Source organism: Oryctolagus cuniculus, chromosome 2 (genome assembly GCF_964237555.1).
Source record: "Oryctolagus cuniculus chromosome 2, mOryCun1.1, whole genome shotgun sequence".
Lineage (NCBI taxonomy): Eukaryota > Metazoa > Chordata > Mammalia > Lagomorpha > Leporidae > Oryctolagus > Oryctolagus cuniculus.
The window spans coordinates 67,628,192-67,653,468 of record NC_091433.1 but is presented as its reverse complement, the minus strand read 5'-3'; the positions used below and the strand labels follow the sequence as shown (position 1 = coordinate 67,653,468).

Below are 25,277 nucleotides of genomic sequence, written 5' to 3'. Positions count from 1 at the left end.
TATTGGAAACACTTTCATGTGGCAAATTAAGTTGAATATAGCCATAATAGTGATGATGGCAGTTACAAATCATATAGTGGTTTTACCTTAAAGAGATCTTAACTCTGTCCTTATGAGGATAAGTTATACTTCTTATAAAGCTTATTTGTGGTATTTTATGCAAAACATTAAAGAAAAACACACTTAAATATAATATAAGGGAGCCTCAAAATATTCATGGAAAATCTACATTATCTTTCCATTCCACTTTCCATAAACTTTTCAAAGCCCCCTTCATATATCATACACACACACACACACACACACACACACGTGCTGCCTTGAAACACAGGAAAGAACTTTCTGAGTGGCACATCTATCAAGCCATGGTATAAACAGTATAAACACAGTGTCATTCTTGGTCACCATAATTTTGAAATTAGTTGCAGCAAAATAGGAAGTTGTATTATTAACTGAACCAAATAAATGGCAATTATATTGATTTTCTTTTAATTATTGTTTGAGAGGCAGAGAAATGGGGTAGGGGAGAGAAAGAGAGAATGAGTACTCCCATCCACTGGCTTACTCCTCAAATGCACCCAATGGCCAAGGCTGGGCTTGGCCAAAGCTGGGAGGGAGGAACTCAATCCAGGTTTCAGATGGGTGGCAGAAATCTAATTGCTTGAGACATCACCTGTGCTTCCCAGGCTCCACATTAGCAGGGACTGGGAGCAGAACTCACCCGTAGGTACTCTGATAAGGGACACAGGCTTCTTAACTGGCATCTTCACCTCTAGGCCAAATGCCTGCCCAGTAATGTTCATTTCCAAAGGAACTTCTAAACTAAGAGTAAGTAGCATATATAGTGCACATATGTACTCTCTGTTACTTCTGATATTATACCCAAGTTAATAAAGATGACATGAAAATAGGAACTTAATAAGCCTCATCTCCTTTATATTCCTAGAGCAGTTTTTATCCTCAGAGTAAAAATTCATGGCTCTTGGTATTTTAATGTAAAAACCACAGACATTATGGCCATAATAACTTTTAAAATAAAAACTAATTAATATAATTATGTAAAGCATTCATTTATCCAGAAGCCTTCCCATCTAAGCATATGTTCGGATGTAAAGACTTCTTAAGTGACTTCTGTGTTTGCTTGGTTTTTATGAAACCACTGTCATTGACTTGACATCCTATCTTTTATCTGAAAGTACATGCCAGTACTTTTAAATAATGGCTGTCAGCAGTCCCACAAGAATAATGCTAATGTAAATTATGACCTGAGGGTCATTACTAAGCATCTTTCACCTTCTGCCCCCTTATCCTAGTTTGTCTTCTGTTGTTATAAGAAAAACACTCGAGACTGGGCAGGGTGTTTCCTTTGGTCATGGCTCCGGATGCTGGGACCTCTGAGAGCGTGCCAGCGGTGTGTGCCCCGACTCTGGTGAGGGCCTCACGCCCCTTCAGTTCCCAGTGGAATGAGGAGAGCAAACAGGCACATGCAGCAGGGAAGCAAGAGAAAGTCAAAGATGATCAACTCATTTGATAACAACCCATGCTGAACTCACTTAACAACCACCCTTCTCTAGCTCATCCCGTGCAGCGAGAACGAAACTCCACTCCAGACCGAAACAGTTCCCCTCAGCCCCACCTCCATCGCAGCTGCACTCGGGCCCCCCTACCTGAGTCTGAGGACAAACCATACCCAAACCATCGCACCCCTCAGCTACAAAATTGATTCCTGTTCCCTCTGCCCACTGCCTCCCCACCCCCTGGGAGAATAAGATGAGGCAGTGCATGTGAAGGTGCCGTTGACTACAGTGGCTGCTGCTGCACAGTCATCCAACAAATGCTGTTCCCCTCGCCCCTCTACATAAGCAGTCCGGTCCTATTCATTGCAATGTGTTCACCTACACAATGAGGGCCTTAGCCGTACAGTAAGTGAGCTCAAGGAGACGCTAGTGATGGAAATATGGATTGCTTTTGATTTTTATTTATACTTGCTTATTTGTTAGAGGGAGCGAGGGTGGGAGACTGAGAGGGAGCGAAGGAGCACTCCCATGCTCTGGTTTACTCCCCAAATGCCGTACCGGAACAGGCCAAAATCCATCCGGGTCTCTCACGTGGGCAGCGGGATTCCATACTTAAGCCATCATTCTGCCTCCCAGAGCCAGCATTGGAGCCAGAAGCTGGAGGCAGGAGGCAGAGGTGAGTCTGGAACCCAGGTACTGCCCTGTGAGACCCCCTCCCGCCCGGAAATGCAGGCATAAATATCCTAGAGGCTCTGTCCGTTCACGCTCCCTTGTCCATCAAATGCTCACATATCGCATTTCACCAACTTGTGCCCACAGACTCCACAGAGCCATACCCGCAGCACGCGCAGACCCTGGACGGCACCGGCGGCGGCTCCATACCACTGTACAGATCCTCGGAGGAAGAGAAGAGGGTGACTGTCATCAAAGCCCCGCATTACCCAGGAATCGGGCCGGTGGATGAGTCTGGCATCCCCACAGCAATCAGAACGGTAGGAAACGCCTGCGTGTGCGTCTCTCTGGCTCTGGGCACGCACTCTACAAAGGATGGATTGTCCATGGCTTTGTGCATTCCTAGGGTCTTATATAATGAGGATTGCCCTCTGTGGCATCTGAGCCCTCATGAATATGGTGCTGTATGAGGCAGAGAGAGAAAAGAGAGAGTGCGCTGTACGCTGGGGAGCGCTCCACACTCTGGTTTCCGTTTAAATTAAAAACCATGACCGTTATGATTGTGTCAAGAGGTGAAACTCTTTGGGTTGCCCTGTGTTATGCCTTTCCATAAGGAAGGCTAGGGTCATGGAAGAGAAGGAACCAGAAAATGTGAATTCTTTGGCTGCATTGAATTTCCATGCACACTGCAAATAAAGCAGTGATTTGTTTCTTGAAATGGATGTGTTAACACTGGGAGATTGGGAGCTGTGAATTGGGTGTTGGGAGGTGAGATAATTGGAGTGAAGGAAGTGAATGTCATGGAAAGGAGAAACTGAAGAAGAATACACATTTTAATGTCCTGTCCTCAGCTGTGCCTGCTGAGAGCTCTCTGGGAATGATAAGTGAAAGTGTTAGGATTTTTTTTTTTTTTTTTCAACTCTGCCAAAGCATTGCTCAGTGTGCCGGGGCAGCCCCTTCTGGTCAGGCTCAGCAGTGGCAGAGGCAGCTCCGGAGAGCAGAGCAGGCAGCTGCTTGCTGACCAAGTGCAGCGGAAGAGGAGGATTGTGCTAGCCGGAGAAGGAAGGCTGGGGAAGCCAGGATGAGAGCCACGGCACCTTTGCAGGTGAAACTTGGGGGCGGTGCACAAATGGAGCTCTGGCTGCATGAACTTGTCCTGCACCCGCCACCTACAGAGCCGGGGTTTGCCAGGGGCAAAGATATCAGGGAAACAAACAGCAGACAGATTGGAAAGTATCAAAGAGCACTAAAGTGTGAGGTTTTTCTTCTCTCCTTGATTTGCATTTATTGTGAGTGGATTGCATGCTTTATATACGAAGAGAACATTTAAACATTGATTATTCTAAGCTTCTACAAGTGGAAGTGGAAAAGTAGATCAATGTAGCAGTTGCTGGGATTTTAGACTCCTTAGATTGTGGGAATGTTGAAAGTAAATATAAATCCTAAAAATCTGTGTCGGAACTGATGGCTGTCATAATTCAGTGACCGTGACTAAGATTCTCAATCTTGTGATGCTTGCATGATTCTGTTGGTGGTATTGTTATTTGTCTTTTAAGATTTCCTTGTACAAAATAGCTAATTCTCAACTTTTTCCTAATAATGTAGATAGAATATTAGCCAGGTATGGTGTTAGTGGCTTTGTCTATTGACCCTTGAGATATGGTATATACACAAATTGAAGACTTCCAGATTCTGTGCAATAACAGATTCTGTCTGAAAAAAAAATTTATCTGAAACCTCTAGGTATGTTTTTAAGTCAGTAAATGATGTTTCAAAATGGGCATGCAAACCATTTCCATTTATATTTATCCACAAGACAATTTTCATTAGAGAACAAGAACTTCTTTAGTTGAAAACAAACCTGAAACACTGGAGATGGTTAAGGAAAAGCTGAATTGATAGTTTTATATTGTTCATCTATCTACTGTCAAATCAAAAGCATAAGCAAAGCTATGCATAAGCTTAGATATGCATAGGTAAACAGATACACTAAACAGTTCTTGCTAATTTCCCTTGTTTAAAATAGAAAATACAGTATAAGCAAGCTGGCAGTTCCTTATAAGGAACCGTAATCTGTATGTGCAGTTGTGCTTGACTTAGGCACTTGAAACTTTACAAAGAAAGTACAGGTCTGCGCAGGCTCTTGTTGCTCCCGTGGACTTTTCGGCAGCCCTGCATAGCACATCCCCAAGTATAGCCGTGTTTATAAATGTGGAATGGGGCCACTCAGAGCCACAGCAAGCCAAGAATCTCCAAGGTTGTTTTCCCTCCCCATCCGGCAGACTCCAGTTGCTTCGCTCTAGCCTTCTGTTCAGTGCATACACAAAGAGTTCTGCTTTCATGTACCGTGTCACCTTGCAGATGACCAACGCATTTCAAGGAACAGGATTTTTGTAAAACAGCCTGGAAAGTCACCGGTCCATAAATGCGACTTCTGAGTGACTGGAATAAAGAGGAGCCAGGCTCATGTGACCTGGGATGTCTACACTAGCCTTTCACTGCCACTCTTGAAAACAGCAGCAAAACCCACTGGGGCTCAGGTCCCCGGAGATTGTGTCATTAGGGACAACCAGTTAAGTGAAGTGCAAGAGTCTTTTCTCCTCTTTCACGTGTTACTAGATTGAGCACTTTCAAAGCTGGAAAAGGGACATGTAAAACAGAGTCACTGTTTGATAGTGTGTAGAGTGTGTCTTTTTTTTTCCTTTTTGGAGATCTCTCCACAGTAAGCCAGTAGGAATGTAAAGACTTAGGTCATTTCAGTGAAGGTGCAGAAAACAACCGTGTAGCTACTGTCCACGCAAAATGACTTTGAAGGACACACACAAAAATAAACTACCTCAACTTTGAGTAAATTGCTGTTTTCTTAACCTTGGTAGTAGGCATAGCAGTGTCCCTGATGGCATTTATAAAAGGAACTTCAAATGCTTACTTCTTTTAGAAAAGGACATGGAGTTTTAGCATTCCCGCTTTACCAGTCCTAGAGTCCCCTTTGCCAACAGCCTGGGCATTCCCTGGCATCTTGTGCTCCCCATATAAAGCTAGCAGATGGCATAACTCTGAGACCTTGCCCGATATAGGCCCTCCAGCGAGTGAAGAAAAGAAAGTCCTGTCTGTCACGATGCATTGCCATATACAGAGATATAGCTTACTTATTAGGCTTCCTTGTAGCCATTGGTTGTGTCCAGGTATGGTCAGAAAACACTTTTGCACAAAGTCCTGTCACAGGTTCTTCTGCTTTAATACTACAAGAGAAATGAAGTTTCAAGAAACAGAAATTGATTTTTATTAAAGTGAATAAGATACGTGCTCATCTACTTTGTTTGAATCAGCAACTTCTCTTGCTTCACTACTGCACTGCTTTCCACTCACTCCCACTGTTGAGTGCGTATTCAATCAATGATCCCCTCAGTTCTTCCATTGTAGAAAGAGCCTCGATGAAGAGGTGGTTCACAACAAACTCAGACCATCCTTCATGTGAATCTATATTGTGCTGATGACCAGAATCTTATGTTTTCAGGATCAAAATAAATTTAGATATAGAAGAGCCATCAGTTTCCAGATGAAAAATGTAATGACCACATTTCTGAAAGAAAAAAAATCATGATATCAAACTAAACCAAATTTCAGTCTAACTAACAAGTACCAGAATATTTTTGTAGCAATCCTGTTTTAAGTCAAGAAAATGATTTTAGAAAATCGGGTATATTTGGTTACTATACACAGAATAGTCAAGTTTCTTGACCAGGTAACTCTGAAATAGTTGGGATAATGATCTTGCCAAACAAATCATTAATTATGATGACAAAGGGGTGTGTCTTCTCTTATTGGTGTACAATAGAGTTTCATCCAATAAGCTATTCATTCATTATTTCACTCCACAAATATTTGAAGGTCCCTACTGTTAATATAGAATTCATGTTATTCTAGGCCCTCTTGTAAGCCTTTATGTATTTCTTGCCTCATTCACTTTCTATAACCATCCTATGATGTAGCTGTCATTTCCATTTAAAGAGGAGAAAATTGGTGCTCAAAAAAGTAACACAACTTGTCCAAATTCTTGTAGCTGGAAAGTAGACATCAAGGGAGCCAAGATTTGAATCTTGGTTCAATATTAAACATCCACTTCCTCTTTCCACTACAGCTGACTTTCTATTATGTCAAAAGTCAGGAGAACAAGGTGCTTCTCTCAGAGAACTTACAATTTAGCAAGTCAAATGTTTTGTACACCCTATGACCATAATTTTAAATTTTTGAAATTGCTAACTACAGTTTTAGATTTGTTCTAGGATTCTGAATTGTCCCCTGCATTCAGTATTTTAGCAACTTAAACTAATAAATATCAAATATCAGTGTCTGAATCTCAGCTGGTCAGAATACAATTTGAGTAAAAATATTCCTTAGTTAATTCTAAAAATAATGTTGACAGACACACAATAAAAAGCTTTTAAGGATAATGATAACTTTCACCAAAAGGAATTAAGCAAATTAAAACAACAGCCTTTACTCAACGCATTTTATTCAATACATTTGTGCAAATACACACCTTCTAGTTCTGGGTACAGCTGTGATTTAAAAAATAAAACCATAGCATCGGCTGGCACCGTGGCTCACTAGGCTAATCCTCAGCCTGCGGCGCTGGCATCCCGGGTTCTAGTCCCAGTTGGGGCACCGGTTCTGTTCCGGTTGCTCCTCTTCCAGTCCAGCTCTCTGCTGTGGCCTGGGAAGGCAGTGGAGGATGGCCCAAGTGCTTGGGCCCTGCACCGGCATGGGAGACCAGGAGGAGGTACCTGGCTCCTGGCTTCGGATTGGCACAGCACGCTGGCAGTAGCGGCCATTTGGGGGGTGAGCCAATGGAAGGAAGACCTTTCTCTCTGTCTCTCTCTCTCTCTCACTCACTGTCTAACTCTGCCTGTCAAAAAAAAAAAATAGCATTAAATGTTCCAAATTCCACCTAAACACAAACTTGGAGTAAGACATTTACTAACTTGCACATAGAAATCGACTAGCTACAGAGATTGCCATCAAGTAAGAGTCAAGAGTCAGGACATTCTTATCATAGAATGGAAATCCATTATTAAAAAAGATAAAATATAGAGACAAAAACACTGAGGAGCAATGTTGACTTGAAACCAGTTTGGTAACTATGGGGCATCCTTTTTTATAGACAGTAGACCGACCAAAGGACTGGTACAAGACCATGTTCAAGCAGATCCACATGGTGCACAAGCCAGGTATGTATGCTATTCGGTGTTGGATCAGGTCTTTGTGGGTCGGATAATAGCTATTCCTCTTTTGTGTAGGTTTTGTTCACACATAGAGCAAAGAACCCCAGCAAATGCATGCCCCTCTCCTTACAACATCCCTCCCTATTCTCCTCAGATTCAGATCTCTGTGTCTCTGCCTCACTCCAGGCTGCCAAGAAGCCTCTTAAGCGGTGCCCCTTGGAGGGCAGCCAGGTGTTCTGATCTTATGCCTCCGTCCTTCCCTATGCGTAGTCTAAACTGGTGTGTTCTCCGCTTAAACATTGAGCAGAGACTCATTGTTTCCCTGTCCGCCCCGAGACAGTGATTATTGGTAGGTCTGACAGCCTGCTCAGAGCAGTTGGCGAGAGGTATTTAAAGCACTTAATAAAGGAAGCTTGTGATCTGGAAAAGAAGACCAGGGATCACCTTTGCATGCTATACTGAGGGCAGCAAGACCCAAGTCCAGGAGTCTTCAAAAAGTTCATGGAAAATGCATAATAGGAAAAAACTCATTGGATATCAAAAAATTTTGCAGCAAAATAAACATCTTTCAATTCCATTTTGATGTTAACTTTTTGAAGTAACTTCGTGTTACAGAAAGATCGTTCTGTGGAGACCTGGCCATAAACAGTATTTGGAAATAAAAGTTGATATCCTGAACTAGGAAACTGCATTGCTTTTCTAACAGATTTCTGTTGTTTCTCTGAGGTTCTGCTGTCTTGTTATGATGTGGTGACCAAATCGATATTACCATAATATTTATGTTTCATTTTCTAGATGATGACACAGACATGTATAATACTCCTTATACGTATAATGCAGGTAGGATGGGTTTCCTTGCTTGCGATGAATATTTTTTATTCCCAGCAGTGTTTGGAAGAACATTGCCCCCCCCCCCTTTTTTTAACCACTGTATTTGAGCAGTTTATATAATTAGTAGGATGCTTTTTCTTCTTCTCTCAGAGCATGCATAACAAAAGGATTAATCTTTTCTCATGGAAATGAGGACTAACACTGTTCTGTCTCATTCATTCCCACTGTTAGCTTATTCTCAGCTTCAGGAATGTTTAACCGAAGTGTGAAGGACATCATGAAAGAACATACTGTAACCTGGGGTACAAAATAAGATAAAGATCTTCTTTTATCAGCACAGAGAGTGATTACAATTGCTTGCATAAGATCTTTCAGATACCTTCACAAAAAACAAGTCAAGCAAAGTGTTTTGTGACCTTGTCCATGGTTTTGCTCCAAAAAGCAACCATTCATTGAAAGATTTTAAAAATCCTATTTGGCTGGGCTGCTTTTCTTACTCAGAGTTTCCAGTGGTCACCAAGAAATCACTTCAATACCAGGCATTTCCACTTTCCTTGAGCACACTGGTGTCTTGTGAGCAGGTCTGCAAGCTGACGAGAGGGGGTTCCTAAGAACAATTTCCTCTCATCACTTTCCCCTTTACCTGGCCTCAGGGAGTTCCAGCATGGCCTTCTCTCACTGCCCCGCCTCCCGCTCAGGGCTGGTGCACGATTTTTTTTCTTTACTTTAAAGCAAGCTCCTAGACTCAGACCCACCTCTTCAGCTTCTGTGCTGCCACTTAGAGATCTCCTTGCTAGCCTGCCTATGAAATCGAGTGAGGCTCTCCCTTCCTTCATGCCTGAAGACCAGTGCTCATGTCCCCCAACTGTTAGTCATTTTGTTACCAGTCTTCAAAGACAGAAAGAACAAAACTGAATGAAACAAGCTTTCAAGCTGTGAGAGCTCTGGTTTCTGGTCCTGGCTCCCCCAAATGACATCAGGAGATCTATTAAGACATTTCCCTCAAGTTTTATTCCTGGTCATTCATATAGCAAACTTACCTCCTTTATTTATCTTGAAAGTTGAAGTCTGACTGTGAAATCAAGGTAAGGGCTGGGGCCGTGCCTCACTAGGCTAATCCTCCGCCTTGCAGCACCAGCACACCGGGTTCTAGTCCCAGTCAGGGTGCCGGATTCTGTCCCGGTTGCTCCTCTTCCAGGCCAGCTCTCTGCTGTGGCCAGGGAGTGCAGTGGAGGATGGCCCAAGTCCTTGGGCCCTGCACCCCATGGGAGACCAGGATAAGTACCTGGCTCCTGCCATCGGATCAGCGCGGTGCGCTGGCTGCAGCGCACCGGCTACGGCAGCCATTGGAGGGAGAACCAACAGCAAAGGAAGACCTTTCTCTCTGTCTCTCTCTCTCACTGTCCACTCTGCCTGTCAAAAAAAAAAAAAAAAATAGAAATCAAGGTAAAACCATAGGTGCAGATTTTCTCTTTTAATTTGCCTTGAAATGATGAAGACAAGTGCAAATATACTTTGAAGTTAAGGGAAATTATGATTTTTCTTAAAATTTTTATTTATTTTATTTGAAAGAAAGAGAGATAAGACAGACATAAGGTCTCCCATCCACTTGCAACAGCCAGGGCTGGGCCAGGTCAAAGCCAGGAGCCAGAAATACAATCTGGGTCTCCCACATGGGTGGCAGGGACCCAACCACTTGAGCCATCACCGCAGCCTCCCAGGGTGCACATCGGCAGGAAGCTGGAATTAGAAGTGGAGCCAGCACTCGAGCGCAGGCACTCCACAATAATTGATGAGGGTATCCCGAGTGGAGTCTTAACTGCTATGCCCACTCACCCCAATTCTGAATTTTTATAATTGTTTTAATATTGAAGTTTCTATCACATGAGTGCTAGTAAAATTAGCATCAGTCACATATTACCTTTGTAGAGCCCTACACATTTTATCATTTAATTAGTCAAAGGATCTGTAACTAGTCTCTTCTTTTCTACTAACCCAACATCCCACTGCTTTATGTCTGCCTTTTTTTTCTATTCTTTCCCTGCCTTCCTCTTCCCCTACCCACCCAAACTAATCCTCAGTACCAACTCTAGTCCCTTGGGTGCCACAATATCTGCTCTGACCAATATACTACATTCCACAATCTTGTACATTCTTAAGATATATTTCCCCATTTGCTCTTTATTAAATATTACTAATAACTTCCAATCATAGTTCTATTTGTGTCTCATTTTTGCAGATGCACTATAAGCTTATTGGAGATTTGTTTCCTTATGCCTTCTACAGCACCTTAAACATACAGCTATTTCAGTATCTTGTTTGATTACAATAATGTGTCGATTATCATTGTAAATCAGAACTTTTTTTATTATTTATTTGACAGATAGAGTTAGACAGTGAGAGAGAGAGAGACAGAGAGAAAGGTCTTCCTTCCGTTGCTTCACCCCCCCCCAAATGGTAGCTACAGCTGGCACGCTGCGCCAATCCGAAGCCAGGATCCAGGTGCTTCCTCCTGGTCTCCCATGCGGTTGCAGGCACCCAAGCACTTGGGCCATCCTCCACTGCCTTCCAGGGCTACAGCAGAGAGCTGGACTGGAAGAGGAGCAGCTGGAACTAGAACCTGGTGCCCATATGGGATGCCGGTGCCACAGGCAGAGGATTAGCCAAGTGAGCCACGGTGTCAGTCCCATCAGAACTTTTTAAGTACTAAAAGATATTTGGAAACAGTTCTAAGTGTTTTTAATCTTACTACAAAACATTGACCCTGTTATTAGTTTACATGATCAAGAAGATTTGCTGAGTACCTATAAGTATATTCCTAGTACTAGTCTGAATCATTACTAACTCCAAAAAATATATTGATGCAGATTTACTGTACTTAGTACTTGTATACAGAATTAATTAACTAATGGTGGTTAGTAAATTAATAATATTAATAAATTACTGTTCAATGTCTGCATTATGAATATACCTCTAGATAATAATTTTGGCAAAATCACTGGCTATTTTGAGAAGTAAAAATAATTTAACTCATTCTTCAAATGTTGTTCACACCTCTTTTCTGTTGTCTGTTTTTGTTTTGGTTATGCTAGGCCTGTACAACCCACCCTACAGTGCGCAGTCACACCCTGCCGTGAAGACCCAGACCTACAGACCTCTGTCCAAAAGCCACTCGGACAATGGCACAGATGTCTTCAAGGACACATCTTCCCCAGTGCCTCCACCACCTCCAGTCCCACCTCTGCGACCAAGAGATCGACCTCCCACAGAGAAGTAAGACATCATCCCAAAACTGTGGCCTGTGGGCAGCTAAGGATAAAAATAAGGCCCCACAACAGGCAGTGGACAGATCAGGGCCTACTTTGGTGAGAGGATATATCTAGGGTACACAGATATATAAAATCTTATTGATTCATGCATACAGGGAGTCTTCAAAGAGCTCATGGAAAATGTCTGTAAGAAGAAAGTATGCATGGATTGCAAAAAATGTTTGTACCAAAATAAACTGATCTTTTCTAATTCTGTTTTTCCTCATAGAAATAGACAGGTTCTTCCTTTGGTATAGGAGGTTAGAGACCATGAATAGTCTTCAGTTTCCTTAGATTTGAAATGTTAGGCCTATTAATAAAATATCTTTCTGAAAGCAGAGAATATTATACATAAATAATAAACAAAGCATTAGTTAAAATGTCTATTTGTGTCTCACTTCCACTACCTTTCAAGCTGACACTAATTTTCATTTCTTCCCTGAAATTATTTTTAGAGAAATGTTTGCCACTAAAATAAAAATGTATAAATACACTTGTATTAGGTCATTTTTCTTAGGGTTATGATTAACACTACTACTTACAAGTAACCTTTATTAAGAGGTCACTGGGATCCAAGCACTTTGCATGTTAGATCATTTGATTCTGAGAACAAACCAATGAGATGTGTTCTATTTTAAAGAGAAGGAAATTGTGCTTTAGAAAATTGAAGTGACTTTATCAGTTCATGTAGCTAATATGTCCAAGCTAGGATTCACACTCAGCTCTGATGAGAGCCAAAGCCTATCCTATACTGGCAAGTCATAGGTAGAGGACATAAAAATTATTCCTTATTCATACTGGTTATCTTGTATCATGCCTTATGCCCATCCCAGAAAAAATATATTCAACACCTCATTAACAGTAAATGATGATCATGCAGAGTACAACATACCCTGGAAATAGACACAGATTGTGTGTGAAGGGCTTCTTGTTTTCTTATCAATCTCCTCATGATGAATCTGTGTTTAGAATGCGTGATGTCTTAAAATCAGGAAATAATCGTCTATACACAAAATGCTATCTTGGCCATAAAAATAGAACCAAGGTGAACTCCGACTTAAATGTTTTATTTGTCCTGGTTGTTCAACAAGAATTAATCTTCCCAAAGAAATATATTAATTGCCTAAACATTCCTAATGGCTTTCATGTATCTTGCCAAAATATCTCTGCAAGGAAAAGGACACAATTTTCCTGTGTTTTACACAGATGGGAAAACTAAGGTAGAGAAATGTTAAGGGTACATCAATGTCTGTCCTCAGTAGAAAGCTGGGACTTGTCCCTACGTCTGCCTCTTGGGACCCTTCTGTTTCCAGCATACCACAGAATCAGAATTTCACCCCATTCCATGGAGTCAGAATCACCCAATCTATAGTCAGAAACTTTTCCTTCCTCAAAAATCCTGGAGCCAATGGAAGCTTTCATCTCTAGCCCAAGCCGTCTGGAGGCGCCTAACTTTGTGAAGTCCTTCTCGAGAGCTTTGCAGTCTAAGTACTTCTTTGAGAGCATTTTAAATGATACCAGAGCTGATTCCAGTGAGACAGATAACTGACTGGTTTGCCCAAGGTAACACCAGAAGGTGCTCTCACAGGCAGTCACACAGCTTGCTCCTATGCATGTCAGACTAAGTGATGCCACTTGCTACCAATAAGATCAAACATGCTGTGTGCTTTACTCCTTGTCACTTTGGATCAAGGGTATCAGGTCACAGAGTGGGGGTTAAGCTCACAGAGCTTCCTGGAGCAACCTGCCACTTACTTTAGACACAAACATACACAGCTGCCATTAGTGACCTAGAAGTTTTACTAACAGGTCACTGCACAGCTACAAACCTCTTCTGTGGGTTTTTGAGCCAAAAGGAAAGATAGTATTATTAAAAAAAAAAAAAAAAAAAAAAAAAAAAAAAAAAAAAAAACAGAGGAAGATATAGGAAATAAAAGAAATGGTTCTCTTTGGATCATTTATGTAAATCAAAAACATAAATGTGATGATCTCCATAGAGTAACATTTTATCCCAAGAGATTTTGTAAAAGCTCTACACTAAAATTAACTTTGCAAACAGATAGTGCGTGGTTTTACACAACTGTTATAAGTGTACAGAATATTTTAATGTGTGATTTGTTGCTTATTTCTAGGCATGACTGGGATCCTCCAGACAGAAAAGTGGACACAAGAAAATTTCGGTCTGAGCCAAGGAGTATTTTTGAATATGAACCTGGGAAGTCATCAATTCTGCAACATGAAAGACCAGTAAGCACTTGTCATTAAACAGAATGCCAACTCAGTAGGCTTCCAGGGTTCCCAAACAAACCTGAATTTCATATCATTTAGCAATGTTTTGTTACAAAGGTAATTTATTGATTTAGTATTATTTTAAAATCATGTTAATTTTGTACTGTGAGTTGTACATCCTATCTCAGAATTGAAAGATGCACTTTAATATATTGTCCCTGCTAACCAAATATATATTATATATATATGATTTATTACATGTAACTGTAACTGTGCCTAATAAGAACCTGAGTTTAATTTTTTTTTAAATTCATAAATGCAACTTAATTGCTATTCTAGATTGCCAATATAGAAAATTACTCATCACCCTTCCAATACACATGGACTCAGACAGCTCCATTCTTAGACTTTCATATTGGTTTCTTAATATTTCATTCACATAATGGGAAATTTTTCCAAATGCCCTTTTAATTAAAGTTGTTTTAATTGACTCTCATTAAATCCTCTCAGGTTACCAAGCCTCAAGCTTCCTGATTGTCACTCTAATGGATCAAGATAATAGTTCACTTTGCAGTATTTTTCCATTTGCTTTAATTATATGCAAACAAAAAGATACATAAAAATTTCAGAAAGACTGGTTGCCTCCTCAAAGTGCAAGTTAACCAGCAGTTTTTTCCTTAGCCCTCCTTTTCCTGACCTTTCCTTCCCCTCAAGTGCAGTACCCTCAGAATCTCTTCAACACTCTACACTCCTCTGCATCCCTACACCTACAGCTAGGAAAACATATCAATTGCAACTTACTTTCCTCCTTGTCTTATGAGAATTTTAGGTGTTGGTAAACAGGAAAAAGAATTTTCTGTGTTAGCACCTTCAAAAGTCTCCAAGAGATAACACTATGGAGGATCTTCAAAAAGTTCATGGAAAATGCATATTATGAAAAAAGCTATGCATGGATTTCAAAATTTTTGCACCAAAGTAAACTTATCTTTTAATTCAATCTTCCACAAACTTTTTGAATTCCTCTCCTGTTTTACATAATGCCTGAAGTTCAATAGGAAACCATTATCCCATCACACCTTGTGTGTGTGTCCTTGATTTGGTTTTTGAAACCCTATATTTGTGATTGTGTGTGAGAAGCATATTCAAAAACCATATAATCACATAATTCAAATATATTTATCTGAGCCTTCTCTGCTTTGCTTCAAGTGACTCATTTCAAAGGATTTCAACAGAAAAACTGAATGAAAAATCAAAGGAACATCACTGGTTTGCAGACACATATAACCCATTTACTAGGCTGTATGATTGAAGAGCATGGTCCTTGAATATTTCCAAGATGAGAAGTGAGTGAACCACAATGCCACTGCTGCATAAAGCTGCAATAGCAAAATAATAAGCCTCAGACTCAAATGTAAATAGCAAACCTTTAATAATCGTTCTAATAATTTACAAGAATCTTAAGATAAGGAACACCTTAATTACATTGATGCACATTTGTAACTGTGGTGTCAGGAAACAGGATTGATTACAGAAGCTTTCCCATCAGTATATATTTATTATTTACTCATTAGCAAAATCAAGTGTACACAAGACTTTGTATTAGGTGCTAGGGACACCATCGTGAATAGAACCGTCTCTATCTCGAGGAACTTCAAGTCTATCAGCTAATGTATATGCAAGACTAGATCTGATGTGTGCAACGTGAACCACCCCTTACATGATTAAAACAGAGGCACACCGACAGAACCCTCCCTTTGTCCCCTCCAGAGTCCATTCATGGGCCCTCTTCTTATGACTGAAATTCCTACGTTCCTTATGTCTTTGGGATAAAGCTTTGAAGGCCCTCTTCTTATGACTGAAATTCCTACGTTCCTTATGTCTTTGGGATAAAGCTTTGAAGGCTCCTAGTTTTAAAACAACAATAATAACAGCTGTAATAATAGTGTATATCCTTATTGAGCACTTACTGTGTGCCATTCTTATAGTTGATCATTTATGCTTTATCTCGTGTAATGTTTCCAGCAGCCCTGTGAAGTATAAGCACTTTACAGATGAAGAGACTAAAGCAGATTTTAACTACCTTGGTTCCATAGCTGCTGGGAATTGGACCTAGGAGTTGAGCCCAGACGTAGCCTTATGTAGCATGATCACAATGGTACAACTGCACCCAGATTAGCTAAGTGGGAAATATATGCAGCTAGTGGCGAAATTAGCTATTAGTATATTATCAACTACTTTGACTATAGTTGCAGTGTAAATTAATTTATTTGTTGGTTAATTTATAATAAATCAGTGTACTTGATTTATTTAACCTGAAACCTAGGGCTTGCATAGATCCAACCCAAAACCAGTATATTTAACTAGTTCTAAGGAGGGAGAAACAGCTGGAGTCATGGGTTTTGCTAGAGATTTGGGTGTGGCTAGGTTTCTGCAACCACAGGAAAACTTCCTATACACACAGGCTACAGAGCACAAGGAGCAGGTTGGCCAACAAAAGTGACATAAGAGCAAAGACTCGGCACTAGGGTTTCAAGGCACAATGACTGCGCCCACATGTCTTTTTACTGCAAGATGGTTTGGGAGCATTCCTGTGCTCTTTTCATTTGGAATTTTTGCAAAATATACCCAACAGCTAGGGAAGTCTCTGTTGCTCTTTTGAATTCCTAGCTGACTCCTCCATCTGCGCAGTTTTCCCGAGTATCATCTTGGATTCGCATCTCCTCCTGTGAGCTTCAAACCCCACACACTGGGAGACGTGCCACAGCCACCTCTCTCTTCTGGCTCACATTTGTCCTGTGCCTGGTTGACAGTGACAGCCCCTGATTCACTTCCCAAATTCGCCGATCTGCTTTCCCTACCACAGCTGGGGTCATCTTCAGAAAATCTTCAGGAAGCATCCAGCTCAAAACTTTCACCTGGATCTCCACTGTCCTTGGAATGAAATACAAATCACTTAACATAATTTTCTATCAAAAGAAAAAAAAAAAACATACACCTTGTGCTTTGGCCCAGCTGACCGCTCCAGCCTCATCTCCTTTCCTGCCCTCCCTGCATCACTTGGCTGTAGCCACACAGAGAACTTCCAGTTCCTTCTTTGCTGGGCCTGGGGCTTTGCACAGGCTGTTCTCTCTGCCTGGGAAGCTCTTCCTACGGCCTCTCCCTTCACATGAAAGAAATCCCATTTCATTCCTCGGCTCTCAGGAGAGTCCTACCCCACCCAGGAACCTGTTCCTCACTGCTCAGCCTTGGGTTTAAAGCTCCCCCCATTATGTACTCAAGGCATACCCTATTTCTGGCTCAAGCTCTTACTACACTGAATTGTAATGACCTATTCACTTGTTTATATCCTTGACTGGATTTTAAGCTCCTTGAAGGCAGGGGTCATGTCTGGTACAGCAGTTGTATCCCCAGAACTAGCACAAAGCCTGGCATATGGCAGGTGTACAGTGAATGATCCCTAGATGCCTAGGTGAATACATGAGTACAGAGTCTATCCTTGCAGTAGTGGGTGAGGTTGGAGAGAGACTGAGTCCTTGTTCTATTGCTTATCTATGATGTCTGTATGTTTCTAGTGACAAAAGCCCATGCTCTGTGGAAGCATGCATGAGACATTCCACGGCTCACAGGTTCCCCGATTCCCTCATTCCCTGGGGTGCAAAAGAGGCAGAGGGGGCAGTATTATTTGAACAAAACATGATCCCCAGAGTCTCACAAAAAGATTCTCTTTTCTCCTTAGGAATCAATGGCAAGTGCATTCATGTTCTTTCATGGGAGAGCAAAAGTCAATGCACTTGTTTGAAGCTCATAAATATTCATTTGACTATAAATTTAGAAATGTTGACTAAACGAGCCTAGTGTTGGATCTAGAAAAGCACTTTGCAGTCACCAGGATCTTATCTTTAGCTGACTTGAGCCATAAATCAGAACCATATTTCCACGATTAATTTATTCTAAGAGATAACCGTACAAACTCTGTAGATATAAAAACTTTACATCTCCTCTAGATTGGATAGGCTTTGTAGGTGAGCCATGTTAAAATTCGGAAAAAGATGAACAGGGCATTTGTTGAGTTCTTTTCTGTGCTTGATAAAATAAATAATATGAATATTTCACCATTCTTTAACCAAACACACACATAATAATAAAAACAGAAGAAGATAGCATTGATTACCACACAGAATTGAAATGCAATCTAACAATCAATGAACATAAGCTTCTTAGTCAATAACGATTGTTACTGAAAGGTAAAGCTATAAAATTTGGGGGAGTTTCATCTAATGACCTGAACCATAAAGAATTACCCCAACTAGCAATGTATATAGCATTGATTGTGAAACCACAATACATATAAAGCATGGAAGCTTAAAATCTAATGAGCATACACTTTCAGGAACAAAATACACTGACACTTCTTTTGTTTGGAACAACAAATAGAAAACATATGCATCAGTGAGAATACTGAGAACAGTGAGACTTCTATAACCAAAAAAGCAACTAAATAGTTTTAAACTATGAAAAATATACTTTAAAAATTGTTCACCCCGGTAGTTTTTAAATAAAGATCATGTATAATTTAGCTATTTTTCTTAAGCACTCCCTCTTGCACTGATCTTCTACATCAGTTTTAAGTAGAAGTTTGCAGAGTTTTTAAAATGAAAAGAAACAAACCAAGAAACCATGATCAGAGATGTGTATCAGTATCTCTGCTCTTTTGTCTTTTTTGAGCAATTTAAGAAAAGCGTAATCATGTTTCCTAAATGAGTTCTAAGTGTTTGTATTCGTGCTGAACTCTAAGAATTTCCGTGTTACACGTGGCGATTGTTGAGTTGGTGAGATTATCAGTGCGCTGGTCTATCTGTTGGCTGACCATCACTGACTATTCTGAGGCTTCTGTGTACCTTAGCAGTGGCTCCAGATTGCTATATAATGCATTTAATTGTTGCCTGACTAAAGGGAGTCAACCACAGCAAAGAGAGAATTCTAGTTCTGTCACTTATACTTTCTTTAACAATTCAAGCGTGTACCTTTCATCACAACCCGAAGTTAGAGATAGTGAGCAGTTATCATTATTTGGGGCGTTTTCTCTGCTAATTTCTATTGACATGGGTTCTAGTAGTTGCTGGTTTTAACTGTAAATTGAATTTTTAATCAACAAATTCATAATTAATGGAAAATTGCTAACCTAATGTATGATGCAGGGTGACAGACAATTTTCTCTTTTGTCTGTGCTGTGTCACAAAAATATATTTCTATAAATCAGAACTTAGTATCCATTTGTTTTATATTTTCTTAAGGTAGAAATCAAAGTTATAATACTAATACAGATACTAATTTGGTAAATTTACTGTCCTCTGCTGTTCATGGTTTTTGAGCAGTTTCTATCTAGCAGTTTCTATCTCCCCTTAGGAAAACAAAATGCTGCACTTGAAAGCAGAGTTTACAAATCAAGACTTAATACTATCATTAAGTGTATACCATTAGACACTATGAAGTTTGAAAAAGCCACAGGTTAGTTTCTGGTGGAAGAGACAATGTCCTCTATAAACATGAGAAAAAATACTAAAACGTTCTCTGTAATGTCAGTTGCCCTAAAAACAAGCTCCAACAAAACCATTCATGAAATATTATGCTACATCCATAATGAGCTAAATAACAATTAGATAAAAAATAGTATTTTTGTACTACCAGAAACTCAATATTTTTCCACTATTGAATCAAATTTTTCCACTATTGAATGAAATTTTTAAATTAGAAAATGGCAAATTAGTTACTTAGCATATTTTCTCTCTACCAATTTCACTGCTGCTCTGAAATGTAAACTAACTAGGTCAAGATCTCTGCAACATTTTCCCATACCTAATTGAAGGATGTTTTCTCTGAATTTTGCTTATTGCAAAAAATAACATTATAACAATAAAGCAAAATAACACTTAAAGAGGAAAAGGAGTCACAGCACCAGAATACCTTTCTAGTCTTTTGTGTATATATACATTTGTTCACTGTGTTCATCCAGATAGAAGCTTTGAAATACCACTGTAACTACTGTGTAAGTACATGATTATATTCTGGTTCTGTCACTTAGCATTTCATCGTAAGCACCTTCCAAGTTTTCTACAATCTTTATGATTACAATCACCATGCATTTTGGATAACTTAGGCCCTTGCACTATTTTGTTATGATGCCTCAAACTTTCCTATCACTGTAGTTGCTATTATAATATTTTATTTAAAAATGTAGAAACAAAACCACATTACTAAGACAGGTTTGGTATAATTTATTATTAAACGTAGACTGTGCATCACTAACAAAACTGTTGTAAATGTACCCAGTCAGTAAAACCCTATACCATGCCCATGTTGAAATAGTGCCCTCTGTTGGCATATCAACTGTGTCAAGTTCCCAAGATGACAAGGGTTGTAGAGTATTCCCTTCAGAACTGAGATGATTCTACTCAGTAGATGCACTTGAGTTCCTTCAAGACTTGTGGGGAAATAATATTGATTGCTTTGAGGCAGCGTGCACTTAATAGCCCTCCTACAAAATGTCCAGAGTCTCAGCTCCTCTCTTGGCCAGGGTGAGTGGCTTCTAAGGAACCAAATAACTTTTCTTAGAACTTTTTTTCTGATTTAGAATGCTGTTCTGTTCAGTTGTACTACATTGAATTAGTGTTGTGTGATAATTATCAAAGAAGTAACAAGTCACTTACTGTGCCTTTAGCATCCAGTTTTTACATAAAGTCAACAGCCTGAATCGATGTAGTCAGATAGGTGTTATTCAGAAATATTTAGTATATTGCTGTGTCTGTTTTATTAAAGGATGAAGTAATTGTATGTATTTTCTCAAAGTTTTTCTGAACATTCCTAGTTGTTCCGTCTCAAATGCAGCATTCAGAAACCACTGGAGGGGAGTAAATCAATCATAAAGATTGGCTTTTTCTCTAAATTACCATGTCACAGAAACCATGGTGGGATTTTATCCCACACTCCTCCCCTGTCCCCTGCCACCCACAGTATTACTAGGAAAACCCTCAGCCCACCCAGATCTCTGTCTCTAGCTCAAGTAGGTGGGCAGAAAATGAACCTGGGGGCCCCTCCTAAGATGTCACCCTTCTTCACCTTCCCGGAGGCCCCTGAGCCTCAGATCTCTGCAGGAGTCCAGACGGTGGGGTCCAGAGGTTTCTCACGGCTGCTCCCACCTCACCTGCCAGAGGCTCGGTCAGAAACCTGCCGCTAATGCATCAGTTTCTCCCCCACCCCTCTCTCTTCCAGCCCCCTCTCCCAACAACTCCGACACTTGTTCCCGAGGAACCTGGCCGGAAGCCTGGCTCTAGCTCACCACTCGGAGCGGTGCCCCGTAGCCCCTCCCCGCCGCCCACCAGTGGCCTCCCCACGCCCAGCTCGTGGGCCCCGGCGCTCTCTCCCACCCGGGTGAGCTCCTGCCTTCTTTGTTCTCATTCCCGTCGGGAAGTTCAGGGGTAGCCCCTGTGCTCCTAAGGCCAAGAGGGCGTGGGCGGAAGCTGGCTACTCCCCAGCTCCGCCGGGGGGCGCCTTTTGTCACCCAGACCCCAGATTCTCAGTGCCGGGGGACCCTCTCCGCAGCTCCCAGCACCCATCGCTCAGCTCCCCTGCCCTGCGAATCTGCCCCAGCGTCTCCTGCTCCAGCCCGCCATGGGCACGCAGGTGGTGGTCCGCAAACTGCTCGCTTGCGCAGGGAAGAGCCAGGTTGTGCCAGAGCTGGGCCCATCCCAATTCTCTGGCGTTGCTCTCCTGGTCTGTCTCTTGGCCCCAGAGGGCTTTCCATAGCTAAGGTGCCAAGCTGAACCTTAGGAAGGGGGACAGGACAGACCCCAGGGGCCTAGGTGGCGCTCCTCCCTGTCCTGAGTCCGCTCTCCCGCTGAGGTTTGCCGGACTCGAGTGGGTGCGTGTTGGCGTGTGAGTGCGCGCGTGTTTGTCAGACCACGCGGCGGTTCCCTCACGTGGCTCAGTGTGCCTTTTCCTTCCCTTTTCCTTCACATCTGCTCTAGACTGATGGCATAACTCCAGATGACATAGATTTAGAAAATGAGCCCTGGTATAAATTCTTTTCAGAGCTGGAGTTTGGACGCCCGGTAAGTGAGGCTAGACTGTTCATGTAAGAACCTTAGGAGAATGTTGTTTGATTGATTCAACATACCGTCGTTAGACGAGACAGGTACCTTGTGGAGAACAAAGGCTGGCTTGTGTCTGAGAGGCTTAGCCCGTGCGCACTTCCTACCAGATGATTAACCCTGCTCAGACACTTCCTATTTGGTTTTTCCAAATCATGTTCGTCTTAGTTAATATCTGATTGATTGCAAACTTAACATATGGAGGTAGTTTCTTTCCTAGAATATTCAGACAATGATTCCAACCTTATAGATTTGTATTTGTTTACAGTCCATTTTGATCTAATTCGAACAGACAGGCACCTTAAGTCAAGAGTTACTATTGCCTTAGCTCCCAGTCGCTAAGGAGTCATCTAGCCCCTAGATGTACTCATTGTTTCTGCACTCATTGTTCTAGACTCATTGTCTCCTCATGCTCAACAATAGAAGAAAATGGACACTAGAAGCCTTAAGGAATCTGCCCAGATAGGTCAATGGCAGAGTCAGAAATTAAGCCTCGACCTGTTAAAAAATAAAATAAAATAAAATTCTGAGCAGCACTCATGATAATTCTCTGCCAGAATATTTCCACTGTCAAATACCTCATTTACCACGAATAAATCGTGCAACCTTCGTTTCTAGGTTTGCTAGTGGACGCCACAGCCCCGTCTGCCATCTCCACACCCCCACCAGGCGAGCTGGCCCTGTGGCTGGCCCTGCGGGCATCTGTCTGTTTGGGATAAAGAGTCAACTGGAGCTTTAAATGACAACTGCTTCATCAAGCTGAGCTTTATTTAGGAACTGTGCGTGCCTACAGCATACATTTAATGTGTGTCAGTTACACGTGTCTTATGAATTTTAAACTCTTAGATAATACACCAACTACACTGTGCACGAAGTCAGAGAATACAAGCTTTCTTTCACAGTATTGTGTACAGATGTACTTGTTGCCTGATCATATGTTGTATATGAGTGGTTCTGGTCGTCCCTTTTGTCCATTCAAAAAGATAGAAGATTTGGATAGATCACTATAATTATAGCACTGAATCAAAAGGGATTGTAAACAAATATAAACCAAAGAATTTTTCCTAGAATTTCTAGTTCCTAGCAAATGGAATATTTTCTCTCTTTTTTTCTAATTTGCTTCCTAATATTAACATGAATATATTTTATTTCCAAGAAAAACCATTCTCAAGCTTTCTTTTCTGTGTTGCTCGTCAGAAAGTTTATAAGGACCCTTGCAATTTCTGTGCTGAGCTTAAATTATCAGCATTTCCTATAACCACCTTCAGCCCCACGTAGAAGCTCACCAGCATGCCAGCCACTTACTGCTTTAATGTTTCTTTAATAGACCTTGCATTGCTCTGTGGCCAGAGACTGGAAGTGCTAATTTGGGTGTGACGAAGTGAATTCACAAATATACTAATTGCACACCAGCCGTGGTGCCCAGTGTGTGAGAATATTTACAAGCAGTGCACTCTTTCCCCAGGCTGCCCCGTCGTGCTCCATTCATGTCACTCTTTATGTGTACCCGATGCTGTCGGCACTTGATTTCTAACTGTTGTCACCTTTTCCACATGTCCATTCCTTGCTGCATTGATTCTCCTCCATTCCATCTCTACACTTCTGCTTATGTGGTGCAGCCTCCTAAAAAGGCTCTGGACTATGTTCAAGATCAGTCTTCTGGTGTTTCCAATGAGGTAAAAGCAAATTATTCTATGTTTTTCAGATTTCGCCCTTAGAGGCTGTTCCTGTGAATCTGAATATCCATGTTTTACAGTTCACTAGAGTGTCCAAGCTACTTTCAAAAATCTGTCTTTGCGTCATTGTGTTGTATCAAGTATCATTGCCTAGACATTCATTATCCCGGTTTTGTTGGCTGTGTTTGACTTCCAGATGACAAACCATTGCAACTATACCTTTCTGTTCAGCTGTTTATCTGCAGTCCTGGTATTCTGCAAGGTGAAAACCCCAAGCCAAGAGTATTAGTTTTAATACATCTTTTAGCCACCTGGGTATTTTAGATTATTTCTTAAAGATGAATGTAGTTATTTGGAAGACTGAGTGACAGATCTTCTATACACTGTTTCACTCGCCAAATGGCCACAACAGCCAGGACTGGAGCAGGGTTAAGCCAGGAGCCAGAAACTCCATTTGGGTCTCCCACCTGGGTGGCTGGGACGCAAGTATCTGAGCCATTATCTGAAGCCTCAATGTGCATAGCAGAAGGCTGGATCAGACACAGAGTAGCAGGGACTTGAACCAGCCCTCTGACGTGGAATGCTGGCCTAACCTGCTGTGCAACAGCACCCAACCCAACCACCTATTTTTCTTAGACTATGTAAAATCCTGTTAGAAGGCCATTTTATAATCATGTTTAAAGGTGCAGACTGAGAGTTTAGGTGCCTGATACTCCTAAACTTTATTTATTTTTTCATTTTCTTAAATGCTTATGACTTGCAGATATTATCATCAGTGAAGAATAGGGCTGGTAAATATATGTGTCACAACTTCCAGCACCCTGGACAGACACCACTAATCCTTCCTGACTCTGTAATCCAGTGGAACACTACAACAGGTCGTTACTAGCTTTTATAAGATGAAATGCATTTACAATCTCCAGTAAAGAGCTCTTATGACAATCAACTAGGTGAAAAATTAATGCCAGGTCATGTAAATCATTATTTTAATTAAGCAAAAAGAGTAGGGAAAAGGGCATAAATGATCAAAAATAATCTCAAAAACAGAATTATTTTGGAGAGCAGATAAAGGATTCATTAGAAGTCACACGAAAAAAATGGCACTGTTTTGGTAACCATCGGCTACATAAAAGCTTATTTGTAGGAACTTTTGGAAGCTAGGATGGGAACAAAGTGAATAAGCTGGTTTTTTCATAGTAGTTTCTATGTGGTCTTATGTGAGTACAGTAACAATAAATCTTAATTAAATATGCACTACTAGAAAACAAAACCAGTAGAAAACTTTGGCTGAAGAAGGTACTACTGACACATGGTGGTGACCTCTGGAGTTGCAAGCATAGAGCCTGTGAAGAAGTAGCCAAGCTTGCAATTTCAAATTATTTCCACTGTGAGTGTGTGTTAATACAGAGAGATGGTTAAAATAATTACAGATTTATATATTTAATTAAAACTACAATAGAGTAGCCAAGAACACTGTGGGTTACTGAATTCAGCCATTTCTGAATGCTTATACTTTACAGCCAGGCAAACAATCTGAAGTCAAATAAAATAAACAGTTCTATTCTTTATGTCATGTTACCTCTGTCTCTGAAAAAAGGATATTATTTAACATATGAACAACCCAAGAATGTATTTTGAAATTCAGTTTAATCAAAAATTCAGTTTAACCAAA

At 41.0% G+C, this 25,277-nt stretch overlaps 1 protein-coding gene across 50 annotated transcripts in view; it reads left to right on the top strand.

Moving 5' to 3' along the window:
- The window catches only part of SORBS2 (sorbin and SH3 domain containing 2), a 232,794-nt gene that overhangs the window by 151,532 nt on the left and 55,985 nt on the right, over positions 1 to 25,277 (top strand). For 28 of the 50 annotated variants that reach the window (XM_070068408.1, XM_070068407.1, XM_070068402.1 and 25 more), the window contains 8 exons: positions 2,337 to 2,509; positions 7,354 to 7,420; positions 8,210 to 8,254; positions 11,338 to 11,518; positions 13,686 to 13,800; positions 21,052 to 21,210; positions 21,807 to 21,890; positions 23,549 to 23,605. In XM_070068408.1, the coding sequence (XP_069924509.1) occupies positions 2,337 to 2,509; positions 7,354 to 7,420; positions 8,210 to 8,254; positions 11,338 to 11,518; positions 13,686 to 13,800; positions 21,052 to 21,210; positions 21,807 to 21,890; positions 23,549 to 23,605 (881 nt within the window). Of the gene's footprint in view, positions 1 to 2,336; positions 2,510 to 2,908; positions 3,295 to 7,353; positions 7,421 to 8,209; positions 8,255 to 11,337; positions 11,519 to 13,685; positions 13,801 to 21,051; positions 21,211 to 21,806; positions 21,891 to 23,548; positions 23,606 to 25,277 lie in introns of those variants that run through there. The other 22 variants (XM_070068417.1, XM_070068412.1, XM_070068415.1 and 19 more) reach the window with 9 other exon arrangements.